At 46.8% G+C, this 19,990-nt stretch overlaps 1 protein-coding gene across 1 annotated transcript in view; it reads right to left on the reverse strand.

Annotated features, from left to right (window-relative positions):
* The window catches only part of LOC140492634 (macrosialin-like), a 31,884-nt gene extending 26,775 nt beyond the window's left edge, over positions 1–5,109 (reverse strand). The window contains exon 1 of the mRNA XM_072591664.1: positions 4,794–5,109. Within this exon, the coding sequence (XP_072447765.1) occupies positions 4,794–4,845 (52 nt within the window). The 5' untranslated portion in view covers positions 4,846–5,109. The remainder of the gene's footprint in view (positions 1–4,793) is intronic.
* Positions 5,110–19,990: the final 14,881 nt, after the last annotated feature.

Raw genomic sequence — 19,990 nt, forward strand, 5'->3', positions numbered from 1 at the left:
TACAGAGATAGGGAGGGGGTGTAGGGGCTGGAGGGGGTTACAGAGATAGGGAGGGGGTGTAGGGACTGGAGGGGGTCACAGAGATAGGGAGGGGGGTCGGGGCTGGAGGGGGTTACAGAGATGTGGGTTGTATGGGCAGGAGGGGGTGACAGAGATAGGGAGGGGGTGTAGGGGCTGGAGGGGGTTACATAGATAGGGAGTGAGTGTAGGGGCTAGAGGGGGTTTACAGAGATAGGGACGGGGTGTAGGGGCTGGAGGGGGTTACAGAGATAGGGAGGGGGTGTAGGGGCCAGAGGGGGTTACAGAGATAGGGAGGGGTTGTAGGGGCTGGAGGGGGTTACAGAGATAGGGAGGGGGTGGAGGGGCAGGAGGTGGTGACAGAGTTAGGGAGGGGATATAGGGGCTGGAGGGAGTTACAGAGATGTGGGGTGTAGGGCTGGAGGGGGTGAACAGAGATAGGGAGGGGGTGTCGGGGCTGGAGGGGGTTATAGAAATAGGGTGGGGCTATTGGGGCTGGAGGGGCTTACAGAGATAGGGAGGGGGTGTAGGTGGTTACAGAGATATGGAAGGGCTGGAGGGGGGTTACAGCGATAGGGAGGGGATGTAGGGGGGTTACAGAGATAGGGAGGGGGTGTAGGGGCTGGAGGGGGTTTACAGAGATAGGGAGGGGGTGTAGGGGCTGGAGGGGGTTACAGAGAGAGGGAGGGGCTGGAGGGGGTGTAGGGGCTGGAGGGGGTTACAGAGAGAGGGAGGGGCTGGAGGGGGTGTAGGGGCTGGAGGGGGTTACAGAGAGAGAGGGGGTGTAGGGGCTGGAGGGGGTTACAGAGAGAGGAAGGGGGTGTAGGGGCTGGAGGGGGTTACAGAGGGAGGAAGGGGGTGTAGGGGCTGGAGGGGGTTACAGAGATAGGGAGAGGGTGTAGGGGCTGGAGGGGGTTACAGAGATAGGGAGGGGGTGTAGGGGCTGGAGGGGGTTACAGAGATAGGGAGTGGGTGTTGGGCTGGAGGTGGTTACAGAGATAGGGAGGGGGTGTTGGGCTGGAGGGGGTTACAGAGATAGGGAGGGGGTGTTGGGCTGGAGGGGGTTACAGAGATAGGGAGGGGGTGTAGGCGGTGTAGGGGCTGGAGGCGGTTACAGAGGTAGGGAGGGGGTGTTGGGCTGGAGGGGGTTACAGAGATAGGGAGGGGGTGTTGGGCTGGAGGGGGTTACAGAGATAGGGAGGGGGGGGAGGGGCTGGAGGGGGTTACAGAGGTAGGGAGGGGATGTAGGGGCTGGAGGGGGTTACAGAGATAGGGAGGGTGTTACAGAGGTAGGGAGGGGGTTACAGAGATAGGGCGGGGGGTGCAGGAGCAGGAGCGGGGTGTTTACAAGGAACGTGGATAGTTGATGACAGTCTTTAATTCCTTGGGGCTAGAGAGAGAGACAGAGGGAGAGTGAGTAGGGGAGGGAGGGAGGGAGGGAGGGAGAGAGAGAGAGAAAGAGAAAGATGAGTAATGCAGGGCAGAGATCTGACCGTTGCAACATTTATTAATTTGCAGTCTGCTAACTTGCGGTGGTTATTGCAAAAGGAAAGTTTGTGACCAAACTATCACATGGTGCTCCAGTGACACGAGGGTGTCACTGATTGCAAAGAAGGTGCAACAGAACAATCAGTGTCGAAGTATTTGACATCCGCAACGGCAAATCATTCTCATTCACACTTAGCCATCCTGCTTCTGTGTCCTTTAACCCTCGTCCAGGCTAAACCGAAATATTCAGGGACAGGTGGGAGCAGAGACAGAGATAGAGAGAGAGAGAGAGAGACAGACAGACTGAGAGAGAGCGACAGTGAGCAAGAGAGAGCAGGGGGGAAGAGTGTGTGTGAGGGAGAGAGAGCAGAGGGGGAGAGTGTGTGTGAGGGAGAGAGAGCAGAGGGGGGAGAGTGTGTGTGAGGGAGAGAGAGCAGAGGGGGAGAGTGTGTGTGAGGGAGAGAGAGCAGAGGGGGAGAGTGTGTGTGAGGGAGAGAGAGCAGAGGGGGGAGAGTGTGTGTGAGGGAGAGAGAGCAGAGGGGGGAGAGTGTGTGTGAGGGAGAGAGAGCAGAGGGGGGAGAGTGTGTGTGAGGGAGAGAGAGCAGAGGGGGGAGAGTGTGTGTGAGGGAGAGAGGTGTTAAAGAGAGACAGTTCCTGTCTTCACAAAAGGAGGTGCAAACAGCCCTTTCTGAAATGTTAGGAGCCAAGTGAGAGGGAGGAATTGTAGGAAGTCAGTATGAGAAGGCAAATGTTCCTGGGGAAAGTAATGCGGTTAAAGGTTGACAACTGCCCACCATTGCCCAAGAATCTACATCCTGGAATCCTAAAGGAAATGGCCCTGAAAATATTGGATGAATTGGTGGTCATCTTCCAGTCTTCTCTGCACCACCCCCCTCCCCCACCCCGGAGCAGCTTGGACAGATGGGAGGGCAATAAGTGTGACAGAGGGAGAGCCGACAGAGCCTTACTGAGCAGTTAACCAAGCAGCCGCCGTGGAGGAAACTACTGGAGTCGACGATAAAAGACAAGAGAACATTTGAAAAGCATTGCACAATGCCAGTGTGGATTCATGAAAGGCAGCTTGTGCTGAACAAATCAGCTGGAGTTTTCAGAAGCTGTAACAAGTGGTCTCAATCCAGGGGGACTGGTGGGTGTGGGATATTTGGATTCTCTGAAGCTTTTGATATCATTCCTCCTAAAAGGTTAGCGGTGAAGATAGTAATAGATTGGCAATGGTTTGAGAATTGGTTAACAGACAGGAAGCAGAGAGTGGGAATAAACGGGTTTCTCTCCAGTGCCCCAGTTGCAGGCAGTGACTAGTGGAGTCCCACAGGCATCAGTACTTGGTCCTCACCTCTTCCCAGTATGTAGAAATGACCAGGATGTGGGAACTGAATGCAACATTCCCAAACCCAGGGGGGAGCGACAGTGGTGAGGAAGGGGCAATGAAGTTTCGGAGTGATTCAAGACTGGCTGAGTGAGCGAGTGGGTAAACCCAAGGGCAGACGCAGCCCAATGTGGCAAAATGTGAAGTGATACAGTTGGGTGTGAAAACCAGAAAGGTGGCATCACATTTAACAGGTGATCGACTGGCAAGTGCGGATCTACAGAGGGATCTGGGACTCCTTGTACACCGGCCAATGGAAGGAGACAGGCAGCAGCAGTCAGCCACTGGGAAAGCCAATGGAATATTGGCCTTGATTGGAAAACAATTGGAGTTCAGAAGGGGGACTGTTTTCCTGAGGTTAGCCCGGACCTTGGAGAGACCACCCCTCGGGGTGATGTGTGTAGTGTTGGAGAGGGTATACCTACCACACCAAGAGCACAGCAGAGGTTCACTCGAGTGATATCAGGGATGGTAGGACTGTCATATTCCGAGAGTCTGGATTCACTCAAGGTTAGAGGGAAGACAGGGGAGATCCCTGAAATGTCTAAATTCGAACAGGGAGGATGTTTCCCCTGGGTGAGGGAGTCTCGAACCAGGGGACACAGTCTCCGATATAAGGGTGGGCCATTTCAGTGAGATAAGGAAAGATTTCTTAACTCAGAGGGTGGTGTCCCCATGGAACTCTCTGCCACAGAACGTTGTGGGGGTTGGGTCACTAGAAATACTCAAGGCAGACCTGGGGCTGTTTCCAGTGGGGGCAAGTGGGAATGTGGGAATAAAGAAGAGGGGATCATCCATGGCCTTACTGAATGTGGAGATGGCTTCAAGGGTCAACTCCTGGTTTCTAATGAGGATAGTAGAGAGTGATTGGAGAGAGAAACAGAGATGAAGTAGACAGAGAGAGTGAGAGTGGAACAGAACGAGTGACAGAACACAGAGCAGCAAAAGAGAGAGTGAAAGCACAGAACAAGGGAAAGTAGCTCAAAGGGAAAGGCAAAAATCAAACGATGCTAGGTTACAGTCCGACAGGTTTATTTGGAAGGACTAGCTTTCGGAGCTCAGACCTGGTGTGATAGAGAGGTATCAGGCACAACTTTAAAACGAGCTGCCCTTGTTGAATCCTGTAATCATTTAGGAGAGAGAGTGATGATGAAAATGTAAAATCAGATTCCTTTCCAGCCTAACCAGCAGTCCACCTCCTAACTGATTACAGGGTTCAACAAGGGCAGCTCGTTTTAAAGTTGTTAACGTTTTGTTTATGAATACTGTGTCTTATCCCCCCCTATCATAGCACGCCTGAGGAAGGATAATTAACCAAAGCTAAATAGATTCTGGCGGTGTCTATGGGGAGAGAAACAGTGCACGAAATTAGAACAATATTCTGAGGAACTGGACCTGCTTTCTCAGCTACAGATGCTGCCAGATTTGCTAAGCTTTTCCAGCAGTTTCTGATTCCCGTCACCCGGTTTTAATGATGACAGTGATTTGAATGGCAACAGCGTGCAAGGAAATGGGGATAGAGGGAGACTGGCGACTGACTGACGCCCTTTGACGTGCAGACACGACGGGCCGAATGGTCGCCTCCGGCCCAGTAACATTTGTGCGAGAGCGATTTCTGACTAAAAAGGGCCTCGAGAAAGACCTACTTAAATCCTAAACCAAAAAAAAAGGTCACTTAACGAGTTTAAATCAGTAAGAATGCCCAGTCATTTGAAAATCCGAACCCACTTCCTCCTCGCTGTGCTCAGTCTACTCCACAACTCACAAAAAAAAGTTGCCCTTGTGAGAAGTCCGACCGGTTCACTCTGATGCAGTAGAAATCCTTTGCAAGTGAAACGTGGTCTGGCCTTTTGTTTTTGTTTAGTTGTTTCCCTAAGAACCCGTTAGTTTGTGAACTCACCTGCTGAGGTGCAGCCGAGGAGCACCCAGAACAGCAGTGAAGAGGGATGCATTGTCCTGAGCTGGCTCTGCTGCTGGTTTTAAACCTCTTGTCTGGACAGAGAGCCCCAGTCACTGGAGACAGACACAGATGAAAGGCTTCGGGCTGGGTTTTTGCACCCTGCCCCCGTTCGCTGATGTCGATAGCAGGAAATGAAAGTTTCTAACTTTGCAAGCCAATCGCACTGAGAGCTTTCACATCAGTTTCGTTTTCCTTCCCAGAGAGTGAGTCACTGGGGCGGGAGCTCGAAGGCATCCCAAAGAAAAGTTGCCTAGTGGAAAATCGGCAAGCTCACGTGTCGGGTGGGCACTCAGCTGGAGGGGGGGGGGGGGGGGTGGGAGACCCACAATGTCCCTGAGGGAGGGGGTCCCAGGATTCTGACCCAGCCACACTGAGGGAACGGTGATATATTCCCAAGTCAGGATGGTGAGGGGCTCGGAGGGGAACTTGCAGGGGGTGGGGTTCCCATGTATCTGCTGCCCCTTGTCCTTCTAGATGGAAGTGGCCGTGGGTTTGGAAGGTGCTGCCTGAGGATCTTTGGTGAGTTTCTGCAGTGCATCTTGTAGCTGGTAGACACTGCTGTTACTGAGCATCGGTGGGTAAGGGAGGGAGGGGGTGTTGGTGGGTGTGGGAGCTGTTTTGTACTGGATGGTGAGCTTCTCTCCAGCTCTTTCTCAGCGGTTTATACAAGCTTCAGCAAGCTTCCTTGCCTTTATGCTATCTGAACAGGTATAGTTTTCTATGTTTCCAGTTACTGACTTGCATCAGGAGGTGACTTTGTGGTCACCTGGTCTCTTGGCTGCCTGGACACTGATGAAGAGTACAGCAACTCAGCAGGCACGTCCAGGAATGTTCACTCAGTACTGGCAATGGGAGGGATGGGTAAGGGACATGGGGCTGGGGGTGCAGAGCCAAGGGTTTTGGTGCTGAAGGAGCCACAGGGCTTCTCCATTCTGCTTCCAAGGCAAGCTAACAGTGAAAGTTGATGACAACACAGTTCCTTTCTTGTGACCCACACATGATGTGCTGACGCAGAGCAGGAACATCCGCCTTGATCAGAAATGTACAGCACAGAAACAGACTGTGCCAGTTCTGTTTCCAAATGGCTAGTTCTCCCTGTATTCCATGTGATCTAACCTTGCTAACCAGTCTACTGTGAGGAACCTTGCTGAACGCCTTACTGAAGTCCAGATAGATCACATCCACCAATCTGCCCTCATTAATCCTCTTTGTTACTTCTTCAAAAAATTCAATCAAGTTAATGAGGTGTAATTTCCCACCCATAAAGCCATGTTGACTATCCCTAATGGGTCCTTGCTTTTCCAAATAGATGTAAATCCCTTGTAAAGACTGTGGCTACTTATCTTATCTGTAGTCCTTATATAAATCTCTATAAGGTCACCCCTCAGCCTCTGACATTCCAGGGAAAACAGCCCCAGCCCCTCCCTATAGCTCAAATCTTCCAACCCTGGCAACATTCTTGTCAATCTTTTCTGAGCTGCTTCAAGTTTAACATCTTTCCTATAGCAGAGAGACCAGAATTGAACGCAGTATTCCAAAATATGCCTTACCAATGTTACAGCCACAGCTTAACCTCCCAACTCCTACACTCAATGCACTGACCAATAAAGGCAAGTGTACTAAATGCCTCCTTCACTACCCTTTCTACCTGCAACTCCACTTTCAAGGAATTTTGCACCTGCAGTGAAAAGCAGAACAGGTTTGAGGGGCTGAATGGCGATTTTCTGTTGCATAAGAACACAATGGGGCCAGCAGAAGGCCATTTCGCTCCTTTGAGCCTGCCATTCAATAAGGTCACGGTTTAGCTACATCAACACCATTTCCCTGCACTATTTCCACATCCCTTGGTGTTTTTAATTTGTAGAAGCCTATCATTCTCAGTCCTGAACATTATTAATGACTGACAGAACCTCAGGGAGTGAATTCCAAAAGTGTGGCACTGAGAGCAGTAAATTCTCCTTATCTCATCAAGGGCGGCTCAGTGGGTTAACGCAGCTGCCTCGCAACACCAGATCTGATTCAGGCGACTGTGTGGGGTTTGCACGTTCTCCCCGTGTCTGTGTGGGTTTTCTCTGGGTGCTCTAGTTTCTTCCCACAGTCCAAAGGTGTGCAGATAGGGTGGATTGGCTCCAGGGATGTGTAGGTTAAGCCATGTGATGGGATAAGATGGAATGCTCTTTGGAGGGTTGGTATGGGCTGAATGGCCTGCTTCTATACTGTGGGAATTCAATGAAATGGTGGACCTCTTATTCTGAAATTGTGTCCCCTGGTTCCAGACTCTTCCCCCCACCCCCCACCTCCCCCGCCATGGGGGAATAACTATTCTTCCATCTACCCTGTCAGTTTCTGTAGAGAGACTGTACGTTTTGAGTGAATCATCTGTCATTCCTCTAGACCCCAATGAATAGAGGCCCCAGTCTCCTCAATCCATGCTAACTGCCAATCCTTCTTTGGGAACTAAGGAGGGAGAAATGGTATATAAAATACTTCCAGTGCTGTTTCACTGAGATTCTATATAGGTGCAGGAACCCCTGCTACTGTAACCAAACCCACTTGTAATAAAGGCTGACATATCATTCCCTTCTTCATTGCTTTCTGTTCACGTTTTGAAATCCAGGTGGAACACCCTTTGAAGTTTAATACTTCCCAGCCTCTCCCTAATTAATAAATAGTGTATTTCTGATGTTCCCGAATTGGATAACCATCCTCACCTTGTATTACAGCTGTCAAATTCATGCCCACACTCTCCGCCTCATAAAATCCCTTTGTATCATCCTCACAACTCCCACTTGGTTTTGTGTCTTCTGCGAACTTGGAAACATTACAATGAATCCTTACATAGGAATCATTGATGTAAATGCAGGTCAGGATCATCAGCAGAACACCAAGCACACTGGAGCTGAATAACTGGGATTTCACAATCAGTTTGCCAAATAACTTTTTTCTGTATCTCTCTATTCTTGTCCCTAATTTATTTTAGTACCTAAGGTTGTAACTAGGCACTTTGTAGCTAAGATGGCGGTGTGTGTGGCAACACTTTTCACTGTACTCCTGTACTTGACAATAAAACCTAAATCTAGACTGTGAAAAGCTGTGATCCTCAGCACTGAGCCTTGCATTACCCAGTAATCAACTAAAAAAAGGCCCATTATTCCAACCCTCTCTTTTTTGCACATTAACCTGTTCTCAATCCATGCCAATACATTCCCCCAATCCCCTGTGCTCGAAATCTTTTTTTTAAACCAACTCTTGTGTGGGACCTTATTTAAAATATTCTGAAAATCTAAGAACAGCATTCCCTCTATTGATTCTGCCAGTTACATTCTCAAAAAAAGGTCCAACCCCTTGTCAAACACGGATTTCCCTTTCATTATCCAAGTTGACTCTGTTCTCTTGAGTCAAAGAGCATGGAAAACAGACCCTTCAGTCCAGCTCATCCACACTGACCATGTTCCCAACCTAAACTAGTCCCAATCCCTCCAAATTCATGTACTTATCCAAATGTCTTTTAAATGTTGTAACTTTATCTGCATCAACCACTTCCTCTGGCAGTTCATTCTGCACATGAATCACTTTCTGCATAAGAAAACGTCGCCCCTTATTTCCTTTTTAAATTTCCTCCTCTCACTTTAAAAATAATCCCACTTGTCATGAACTCCCCCGCCCTAGGGAAAAATCAACCTGGAGAAAGCGAGGACTGCAGATGCTGGAGATCAGAGCTGAAAACGTGTAGCTGGAAAAGCGCAGCAGGTCAGGCAGCATCCAAGGAGCAGGAGAATCGATGTTTCGGGCATAAGCCCTTCTTCAGGAATGAGGAGAGTGTGTCCAGCAGGCTAAGATAAAAGGTAGGGAGGAGGGACTTGGGGGAGGGGCATTGGGAATGCGATAGGTGGAAGGAGGCCAACGTGAGGGTGATAGGCCGGAGAGGGGGAAGAAGATTACAGGTCAAGAAGGTGCCTTATCTTCCGCCTAGGAACCCTCCAACCACAAGGGATGAATGCAGATTTCTCCAGTTTCCTCATTTCCCCTCCCCCCACCTTTTCTCAGTCCCAACCCTCAGACTCAGCACCGCCTTCTTGACCTGCAATCTTCATCCCGACCTATCCGCCCCCACCCCCTCTCCGGCCTATCACCCTCACCTTAACCTCCTTCCACTTATCGCGTTCCCAACGCCCCTCCTCCAAGTCCCTCCTCCCTACCTTTTATCTTAGCCTGCTTGGCACACCCTCCTCATTCCTGAAGAAGGGCTTATGCCCAAAACGTCGATTCTCCTGCTCCTTGGATGCTGCCTGACCTGCTGCGCTTTTCCAGCAACACATTTTTCTGCCCTAGGGAAAATTCTTGTCATTCACCTTATCTATGCCCCTCAAAATTTTAGCTTTATTTTCGAAGTGTCCTGTTACTACATTCTTAATTACAATTTTTAATAGACCATTAGACATACATAGAACATAGACAAGTACAGCACAGAACAGGCCCTTTGGCCCACAATGTTGTGCCAAGGTTTAATCCTAATGTAAAATAAAGTAACTTAACCTACGCACCCCTCAATTCACTGTTACCCATGTGCATGTCCAACAGTCGCTTAAATGTCCCCAATGACTCTGCTTCCACCACCACCGCTGGCAACGCATTCCATGCATTCACAACTCTCTACGTAAAGAACCTTCCTCTGACATCTCCTTTATACCTTCGTCCTAATATCTTCCAACTATGACTCCTCGTACCAGTCAGTCCTGCCCTGGGGAAAAGTCTCTGGCTATTGACTCGATCTATTCCACTCATTATTTTGTACACCTCGATCAGGTCTCCTCTTTTCCTCCTTCTCTCCAGAGAGAAAAGTCCGAGCTTATTCAACCTTTCTTCATACGGCAAACCCTCCAGTCCAGGCAGCATCCTGGTAAACCAACCAGAACTGGACACAACATTCCAAGTGTGGTCTCACCAGGGATTTGTAGAGCTGCATCAAAACCTCATGGTTCTTAAACTCAATCCCCTTGTTAATGAAAGCCAAAACACCATATGCTTTCTTAACAACCCTATCCACTTGGGTGACAACTTTGAGGGATCTATGTACTTGCACACCCAGATCCTTCTGTTCTTCCACACTGCCAAGACTCCTGCCTTTAATGCTGTATTCAACATTCGGGTTCGACCTTCCAAAATGCATCACTTTGCATTTATCCAGGTTGAATTCCATCTGCCATTTCTCAGTCCAGCTCTGCATCCTGTCCTGATATAGGAGATGTATGCCATTCAGCCCACTGAGTCTGTGACACCATGACTGATCTGATCATCCGCAACTCCACTTTCCTGCCTTCATCCCTTGATTCCATTCCTGATTAAAAATGTCTGTCTCCACCTTCTCAAACATAATTGGGCTGGGCAATAAATATTGGTCTAGTCTGCAATGCCTACTTTCTTAAACAACCTTTTCCAAAAAAAAGGTAGGTACTCCAAGTGTTGTCTCTGAATTGGAAACTGCTCCCAGGCTATGTAAAAACAGGATGTATTCCACACTTACTGGTTTCTGTAAACATGTAGATTTGCAGACGACACCAAAATTGGAGGTGTAGTGGACAGTGAAGAAGGTTACCTCAGATTATAAGGGGAACTTGATCAGATGGGCCAATGGCCTGAGGAGTGGTGTGGAAAATAAAGAAAGCATGGGAAGGGTTAAAGCATGAAGACCACTGGCGATCTGTTACAAGGGGGTCTGTGGAATGCTACACGAGTCAAAATGTGGCAGGTTGGGATAAGAATGGTGGGAATGCTCCTACACCAATGAGCAGAGTCAGACTGGGAGCTGAAAGGTTACGATGGCAGGCTGAGATAACAATTAGTAAAGTCAGCCTCGCCTACTAAATATCATCATGGCAGGTTGGAACAGGGTCGTGGCAATAAATATTTAGGAGATGATATTAAATATTTAATTAAGAGTTAGTAGAGTCAGCCTGCTTGAGACCCTTGTCAATAAATATCTAATCAGTAGTTAGTGGAGTCAGCTTGGGACAGGAGACCATTGTGGTAGACGGGGCAGCTAAATATCTAACCATGACAGGTTAGTCTGGGATGGACAATCATTGTGGCAGAGGAGACAGTATCTAATCGTGACATTACAATAATATTAAGTCGAAAGTAGGAAAAATTGTAGTGGCGGAAGTAGAGAGATAATGGGAACTAACATTATTGGTTTACTGTATATCTGGAGTTAGGTAATTTTGACTAACACGGTTAAGCATGCTGATAAGTTAACAAAAACATGATAAAAATAAGGTATAAAGAACCATGGACCCTGAGGTTCGGGGACATTCAAGAATTTGCTTTCTGAGTGCCACGGTTTTTTGTTTGCAAATAAAAAACCTCCTCCTTGAAGAACTCTCTGCGTCTCCTGGTGATTCTCTCCATTTTCTACACCACAGTGGCAGATGGAATTTAATTTCGATAAATGCAAAGGGTTGCATTTTGGGAAAGCAAATCTGAGCAGGACTTATACACTTAATGGTAAGGTCATAGGGAGTGTTGCTGAACAGAGACCTTGGAGTGCAGGTTCATAGCTCCTTGAAAGTGGAGTCGCAGGTAGAGAGGATAGTGAAGAAGGCATTTGGTATGGTTTCCTTTATTGGTCAGAGTGTTGAGTACAGGAGTTGGGAGGTTGTTGTGGCTGTACAGGACATTGGTTAGGCCGCTTTTGGAATACTGGGTGCAATATAGGAATGGTGTTATGAAACATGAAAGGGTTCAGAAAAGATTTACAAGGATGTTGCCAGGGTGTGTTCTAAAGGGAGAGGCTGAATAAACTGGGGCTATTTTCGTTGGAGCATCGGAGTTATAAAATAACGAGTGACATGGATAGGGTCAATAGCCAAGGTCTTTTTTCCCCAGGGTAGGAGAGAACAAAACTAGAGGGCATAAGTTTAAGATGAGAGGGGAAAGATTTAAAAGGGACCTAAGGGGCAACTGTTTCACACAGAGGGTGTGCATGTTTGGAATGAGGTGCCAGAGCAATTGCCATTTAAAAGGCATCTGGCTGGGTGTATGAATAGGAAGGGTTTAGAGGGATATGCTGCCAAATGGACTAGATTAATTGAGAATATGGTCAGCATGGACAAGTAGGACTGAAGGGTCTGTTTCCATGCTTACATCTCTATTACTATTACTCAACCTTGAATATACTTAATGACTGAGTCTCAACAGCCTTCTGCAGTAAAGAATTTCACAAAGTCTACTCCCTCTGGGAGAGAAAATTCCTCCTGTCATCTGTTTCTCTGGATAGAGAATTTGTTAGCAGGTTGATGTAGTTTCCTGTTTTATAAGTAGTGGGTTTACATTTGTCATTTTCAGATCTGTGGGAACCATTCCAGGAAGCTAAGTAATACAATAATCATGTCTGCTTATTCTGCTTCTAAATGAGCCCGTTTTTTTAATATTTGTTCATCTTGTAATTCTGGTCTCCCTCCTATAGGAAGGATGTTGTGACACTTGAAATGGTTCAGAAAGGGTTTACAAGGATGTTGCCAGGGTTGGAGGATTTGAGCTACAGGGAGAGGCTGAACAGGCTGGGGCTGTTTTCCCTGGAGCGTCGGAGGCTGAGGGGTGACCTTATAGAGGTTTACAAAATGTGTTGCTGGAAAAGCGCAGCAGGTCAGGCAGCATCAAAGGAACAGGAGAATCGACGTTTTGGGCATAAGCCCTTCTTCAGCACACCCTCTGTTTCCAGCAGGCTCACTGGATAGTGACCAGGAGCAGACAACGGAAATTCAGTCAGGCAGTGTGTAATATGGGATCTCAATTTGCTATGAGCTCTGATTACTGAATGAATCTATCTGGAAACACCTTAGAGTTCTCTGTCATCTGTCTTGGGTATGGCCAATTCCACTGGCAGGTGGGGAAGACCTTAACACTGACTGTGTAAACGTGGAATCTCTACAGTGTGGGGACAGGCCATTAGACCCGAGTCCACAATGACCCTCCGAAAAGTAACCCACCCAGATCTGTTCCCTGAACCTACTACTCTACATTTACCCGTGGGCGGCACGGTGGCACAGTGGTTGGCACTGCTGCCTCGCAGCGCCGGAGACCCGGGTTCAATTCCCGACTCGGGTGGCTGGCTGTATGGAGTTTGCGCATTCTCCCCGTGTCTGCGTGGGTTTCCTCCGGGTGCTCCGGTTTCCTCCCACGGTCCGGGGATGTGCGGGTCGGGTGAATTGGCCACGCTCAATTGCCCCTAGTGTTAGGTAAAAGGGATAAATGTACGGGAATGGGTGGGTTGCGCTTCGGCGGGTCGGTGTGGACTTGTTGGGCCGAAGGACCTGTTTCCACACTGTAAGTAATCTAATCTAATCTGCAGTCCTCACTTTCTCCTTATAGAGGTTTATAAAATCATGAGGGACATGGATAGGGTGAATAGACAAGGTCTTTTCTCTGGGGTGGGGGAGTCCAGAACTACAGGGCATAAGTTTAAGGTGAGAGGGGGAAAGACTTAAAAGGGATCTAAGGGGTGACCTTTTCACACAGAGAGTGGTGTGTGAATGGAATGAGCTGCCAGAGGAAGTGGTGGAGGCTGGTACAATTACAACATTTAAAAGGCATCTGGATGGGTATATGAATAGGAAGGATTTGGAGGAAGTTGGGCCAAATGCTGGCAAATGGTTTTAGATGAATTTCGGATATCTGATTGACATGGACGAGTTGGACCTAAGGGTCTGTTTCCTTGCCAAACATTTCTATGACTATTATCATTTTATATATCTATGGAATCTTTACAGTCTGTTTTTATGTTTCTCACTGGTTATCTCTGTTTCCCTGTCCACGATGAAGCCAAGGGTCTGAGTCCACTTGAATAGGAAAGATTTGGATTGATATGGGCCAAGCGCAGTCAAGTGGGATATAGTTATCATGGACTGGTTGGACTAAAGCTGGTTCCGTGCTGTGTGACTCTATGAATGCTGGACAATGTTCCAGAGACTGAATGGCAACCTGCCTTTAATGTAATTGGGGCAGTAGGCATATAATCGACCCCAATTTCCATTTCCTGTTCTACTCCTCAAATTTAGCATGGAGATGTTGAATCAATCTCACTCAGGAATGTACTTAATACCAGAGCATCAATAACAGCTCTCCAGTTAACAGTTATCTGTTCAAAACAGCCAGTTTCTAAGTAGTGAATTCATCTGTCACCTGACATTCACTTGGAAGTGTCCAAGAATGGACCTCACAGATATTAAGTTTGGTCTTTGTCTGCACCGTCTCTGTAGCTGTAACACTATATTCTGCATTCTGTTCTATTATTCTTGTGTAAGGTATGGTTTGTCTGGTAAGCACACAACAATACTTTTCACTGTATCTTGGTACATGTGGCAATAATAAATCAAATTCAATGCCCCAGTCTTTGATTCCATGTCTACCCAATCTTCACATGGCAGATAGTCAGGCAGCAATCTATTCTGTCCTACTGCAGTGAGCTTCAGAGCTGCAAACAGTGCCTTGTCATTACCCAAGATTTCAGTGGCATGGTTACCTTAGTTATTTATTCAGGACACAGGCGACATTTCCTGTTTACTTGCCGGCCCTCAGTTAACAAATGCTTTTACAAAGCGATTTAATCAGCCCAGAGATGTTGAAGAGAATCAAAAAGCTAAACTGGATTAACAGTAGTAGGTTTGTGAGGAGCACCCATATCACTTACAATCCAATTTCGTTCTCAACTGGCCACAGGGGAGGTTTGGAGCTGGGTGGGAAATGAGACCAGATTATCATAGAATGGAAGTAGGCCATTCGGCCCATTCTGACCCTATGAAGAGCATCCCAACACCACCCCACTCCCTATGACCCTGCATTACCCATGGCTAATCCATAGATTTAGCACAGCCAATCCATCTTTGGTTTATGGGAGGAAACCAGAGCATCTGCAGGAAACCCACACAGATATGGGGAGAACATCCAAACACCACATTGGCAGTCACCCAAGGCTGGAATTGAACCTGGGTCCCTCGTGCTGTGAGGCAGCAGAGCTAACCACTGAGCCACAAGGACATATGAAAAACATGAGAATAATCCCATTAATTGGTACAGCCTGTCTGACAATCTGACACATCCTCAGTACTGACAGTGAAGGGAGTAGCATCGTTCCGAGTTATAACCTCTTGTAGCCCTTCAGCTTTCCTCACAGCCTATCCTCGTCTACATTTTGATGTTAAACTGCTCAAATGATGAAAGTAGTCAGGTTCTGCTGGCAAATGTCCTTCTTCAAAATGTCCTGCTCGGTGTTGCTCTGCACCACCGTTGGCACCCTGTCCCATAAACGTTAGTGTGGAAAGTCTCTCCTGGTCAAAGCAAGCATCAGCATGCCAACTGTGCCATTTAGAGTGCAAGGGAGTGAACAGGCTGAGAACTGGTCACCCATCAGGTCAGAGAAATCTTTTCATCATTGTTATGACCTGGGTAAACCCTCCTGCTTAATTTAAACCAGTAACACAGATAAGATTCATCTGTGAAAATTCGAGAGGCCAAGAACTATTTAAAGTAAAAATTGACAACTTTATGTCTTAAAGTATAACAAAGAACAACAACTATTTACAACTCTTTCTTCTAACCTATCTTTTATTTTCCCTTCTGTAATACTAGTCCGATAAACCTCCAGATAAGATTTACCAAAATTCAAATTTCAAAGCCAGGCAGCTATCAAATCTTCCTTTCGTATCTTCCTCTGTAGAGTTTCTTCTCCTTCAGGATTTCTGTTTCATAGGTCATCAATAGTTAAGGTACCTTGAAGAGAGCTGTGTTTTGGGCAGTCTGTACATGCTGGTGGCTTGGCAGTTCTCCTCTCAACTGTTCAGGTTTTACCAGTCTTATACCACAAAGCATCGGATTGTTTCATTGGCTTTTAATATTGTCAATATACTCAATTATTTGGAGTCTGTGTTTTTGGGATATAATTTAAACTGATTGCCAAATTCGATTTGTTTTTGTATCCAGGCAACCAGCTACTCTAGCTGCTGGACCAAATGTTACAATGTAACTTCGCCAGCACTCTTGTGCTGAGGAGCCTTGGTGAATTCTCAAGTGCATCTTATAGATGGTATACACTGCTGAGCACCGGTGCTGGAGGGAGTAAATGTTTGTGGACGTGGTTCCAATCAAACGGACTTGTCTTGGATGGTGTCAAGCTTGTTGAGTATTGTTGGAGCAGCTCATCCAGACTATAGGGCAGTATTCCCTCACAGTCCTGACTTGTGCCTTACAGATGGTGGAAAGGTTTTGGGGAGTCAGGAGTGAGTTACTTGCCACAGTATTCCTAGTCTCTGACCTGCTCTTGTAGTCACTGTTTTTATGTGACATGTCCAGTCAAGTTTCTGGATAATTTTCCACACCCAAGGATGTTGCTAACTCCAGATTCGGTTGTGGTAACACGATTGAAACTTGAAGAATGATAGTTAGGTTGTGTCTTATTGGGAGAGGGCCATTGACTGCCATTTGTGTGGTGTAAACGTTATTTGTCACCTCAGTTCAAGCCTGGAAATTGTCCAAATCCTGCTGCATTTGAACATGGATTCCTTCAGTATCGGAGGCATTACGAAATGTGCAATCTTTGGCAAACATCCTCACTTCTCACTTTAGGGTGTAGAGGAAGTCATTGATAAAATAGCTGAAGCTGATGGGCCCAGTTCAAGATGTCTTATGGCACAGTGGTAATACCCCTAGCCTTGGACTGGGAGGCCCAAGTTCAAGTCCCACCTGCTCCAGAGGTGTGTAATAATGTCTCTGAACAGGAACAGGGGATTACTGAGCATGTGCTGCTTGACAGCACTGTTGATGACAACTTCTGTCATGACTTGATGATTGAGAGTAAACTGATGCGGCAGTAATTGGCCGGGTTGCATTTGTCCCATTTTTGTGTACAGGACATACCTGGGCAATTTTCCACATTGTCAGGTGGAGGCCAATGTCGTAACAGGAACAGCTTGGCAAACAGCAGCAGCAGGTTCTGGAGCACAAGTCTTCAGTATTATTGCTGGAATTTTGTCAGAGCCTGTAGCTTTTGCAAAATCTAGCACCTCCAACTGCTTCTTGATACTGGGGAGTGAAACAATTTGGCTAAAGGCTGGTATTTGCAATGCTGGGGACCACTGGAGTCTGCCAAGATGGATGATCTATTTGACACTTCTGGCTGAAGATTGCTGCATGTTTATCTTTTGCACTGGTATGTCAGGCTGATCCAGTATTGAGGATATTTGTAGAGCCTCCTCCTCCAATAAGTTGTTTAATTGTCCACTACCATTCATGACTAAATGTGGCAGGTACACAGTTCCTTGAAAGTGGTGACACAGGTAAATAGGACAGTGAAGAAAATGTTTGGTATGCTTGCCTTTGTCAGTGCATTGAGTATAGGAATTGGGATGTCATGTTGCGGCTGTACAGGATACTGATAAGGTAATTTTGGAATATTGCATGAGATTCTGGTTTCCCTACTACAGAAGTATGTTGTGGAACTTGTACATCTTTTTCCAAGGATTTTGCCAGGGTTGGAGCTATAGGGAGAGGCAGAATGGCTGGGGCTATTTTCCCTGAAGCATTGGAGGCTGAGGGGTGACCATGTATAATTTACCATAAAGATCATGAGGAGCATGAACAAGGTCTCTTCCTCAGATTGGGGGAAGTTCAAAACTAGAGGGGCAAGATTTAAAGGACCTAAGGGGCAGTAGGTGATGCATGTATGGAATGAGCTACCAGAGAAAGTGGTGGAGGCTGGTACGTTTGAATGGATATATGAATAGGAAGGGTTTGGAGGGATATGGGTCAAATTAATTCAGAATACATGGTCAGCGCATACAAGTTAGACTTAAGGGTTTGTTTCCGTGCTGTGCATCTCTATGACTGCAGAGATTAGATTTGATCCATTGGTTTTGGGATTGCTTAGCCCTTACTGTGTATGATTAGATTACTTACAGATTAGATTACTTAGGGCCGGTTTCCACACTTCGGCCCAACAAGTCCACACCGACCCGCTGAAGCGTATCCACCCAGACCCATTCCCCTACATTTACCCCTGCACCTAACACTAAGGGCAATTTAGCATGACCAATTCACCTAACCTGCACATTTTTGGACTGTGGGAGGAAACCCACGCAGACACGGGGAGAATGTGCAAACTCCACACAGAATCACCTGAGTCAGGAATTGAACCCGGGTCTCTGGCGCTGTGAGGCAGCAGTGCTAACCACTGTGCCACCTGTTCAGCATACAAGTAGTCCTGTTGTTTGGTAGCTTCACCAGATTTGACTCATTTTCAGGTGTTACTCCTGCATTCTCCATTGAACTACCAAATACCCATGGCTTGGTAGTAATGGATGAGTGGGGTGGCCAAGGCAGGCCATGAGGTCACAGATTGGTGTTGTGGTTCTGTTCGCCAAGCTGGGAACTTGTGTTGTACAGATTGTGCTGGAATACTGCTGATAATCCACAACACCTCGTGGATTCTTAAATCAGGTTGCTAGATCGGCTTGAAGTCTGCCCCATTTAGCATGGTGATAATGCCACACAACACACTGGAGATTATTCTCAATGCAAAGGTGGAATTTCACCTCCAAAAGACAGTCATAGTTACTTCTACTGACGTGGACAAATGTATCTGCCAGAGCCAACCAGTTGACCGGTCGTGCTGCTGCTGAGCTCCTTGTGAAATTGGCCAACATGACATCATTCTACACCCTCCGAACTTCCTCTAATTGTTGCATACAGATAAGTAATGATTCATCAGCCAAGGGAGGATGGGACATGGCATTCAGGTTTCCTTGGCTAGGTTTAATCTAAAGCCATGAAACTTCATGCAGTGACTCCCAAAAGGGCAACTACCTCAACTATATAACATGCTGGTGGGTTTGCCCTGTTATTGGGCAGGGCATTCATGCATAGCAAGGATTGTGGGTGGGATAGTCAGTCACTCAGACATTATCATTCCATGCATTCAACATCAGGCTATTACTTGACAACTCTCCCAATTTTGGTACACTCCCACAATGTTACTCAGGAGTACTTTGCCAGATCAACAGGGTTCAGACCATAAGACAGGAGCAGAAGGAAGGCCATTTGGCTCATTCAATGTTGTTTTTGCTGTTCTTTCCCAGTGGTCTACCTAGTTCCATTCCTTTGATATTTCAGTGATTAATGCAATGGAGTGACTAGCCAGGCTATGTCAGACAGCAGCAGAGAGTCAGCCATACTGCAGCAAGTCTGGAATCACATTTAAGCCAGACCAGACAAACTCCTGTTTCACTTCCCTGAAGGACTTAGTGTACAGAGCAACCTCCATTGTCCAAACAGATAGCAGAACAGGGTTTCCTATGACAGCAGCAATAGCAGTTCTGTTCTTGCTCCCTCCAGGCTAAGAGGCTTGCTTAGTGTTGGTATCAAAAAAAAAAACAGGAACTTGAGATATTGTTCTGATAATCCAATATTTGGAGAATTGATGTTCAGATAACTGAGGCTATTCTGTATTGACAGATGTGAAACCATTCTCAATTCAATCATCTTTCATGGAGGGATTCAAACCCAGGTTACCAGAACATTAGACTACTGATACAGAAGCTCATAGTATGATAATGCAACTAAGCCATCTTACACCATCTGACTGACCTCAAACCTCTTCAACAACTCAAAACACCCTACCTCAAAACTGCCTGCCTTTTTGGCCCACACCTGCCCCTCCCCGAGTCACTCATACACACCTGAAATGCATATGGAGTCTGATGTTACAAAAATCATAGCATGTCCACTTTTTAAAAACAGCTGCTTCAAAAAAAAAAGTGGCTTGAATGTGTTGATCTGTAGCATGCAGCCAAACAAGCAAATGGCACCACCTAAAAGGTCAGGGAGGCATCTGAAATCAGCTACAGAAAAGGGAAGGGGTTTTGAGTTTCCATCCCAAGGTAGTAATGAAGCCCAAACTGATTGGGTCAAGGGAAACCAAAAGCTCTCTTGGAGACTGTTACTGAGGGACAATGTATATCTTTGGTATAAGCTGGCTGATTGACCTCTGGACTATTTTAAACAAATCCAAAAACTGTAACTGACATCTTTAGTCTTGCTCTGCACTTAGTACAACAGCAGCAGAGTTGGAGCAATTAGTGAAAGAATAT

The sequence above is a fragment of the Chiloscyllium punctatum genome, chromosome 21, assembly GCF_047496795.1.
Source record: "Chiloscyllium punctatum isolate Juve2018m chromosome 21, sChiPun1.3, whole genome shotgun sequence".
NCBI lineage: Eukaryota > Metazoa > Chordata > Chondrichthyes > Orectolobiformes > Hemiscylliidae > Chiloscyllium > Chiloscyllium punctatum.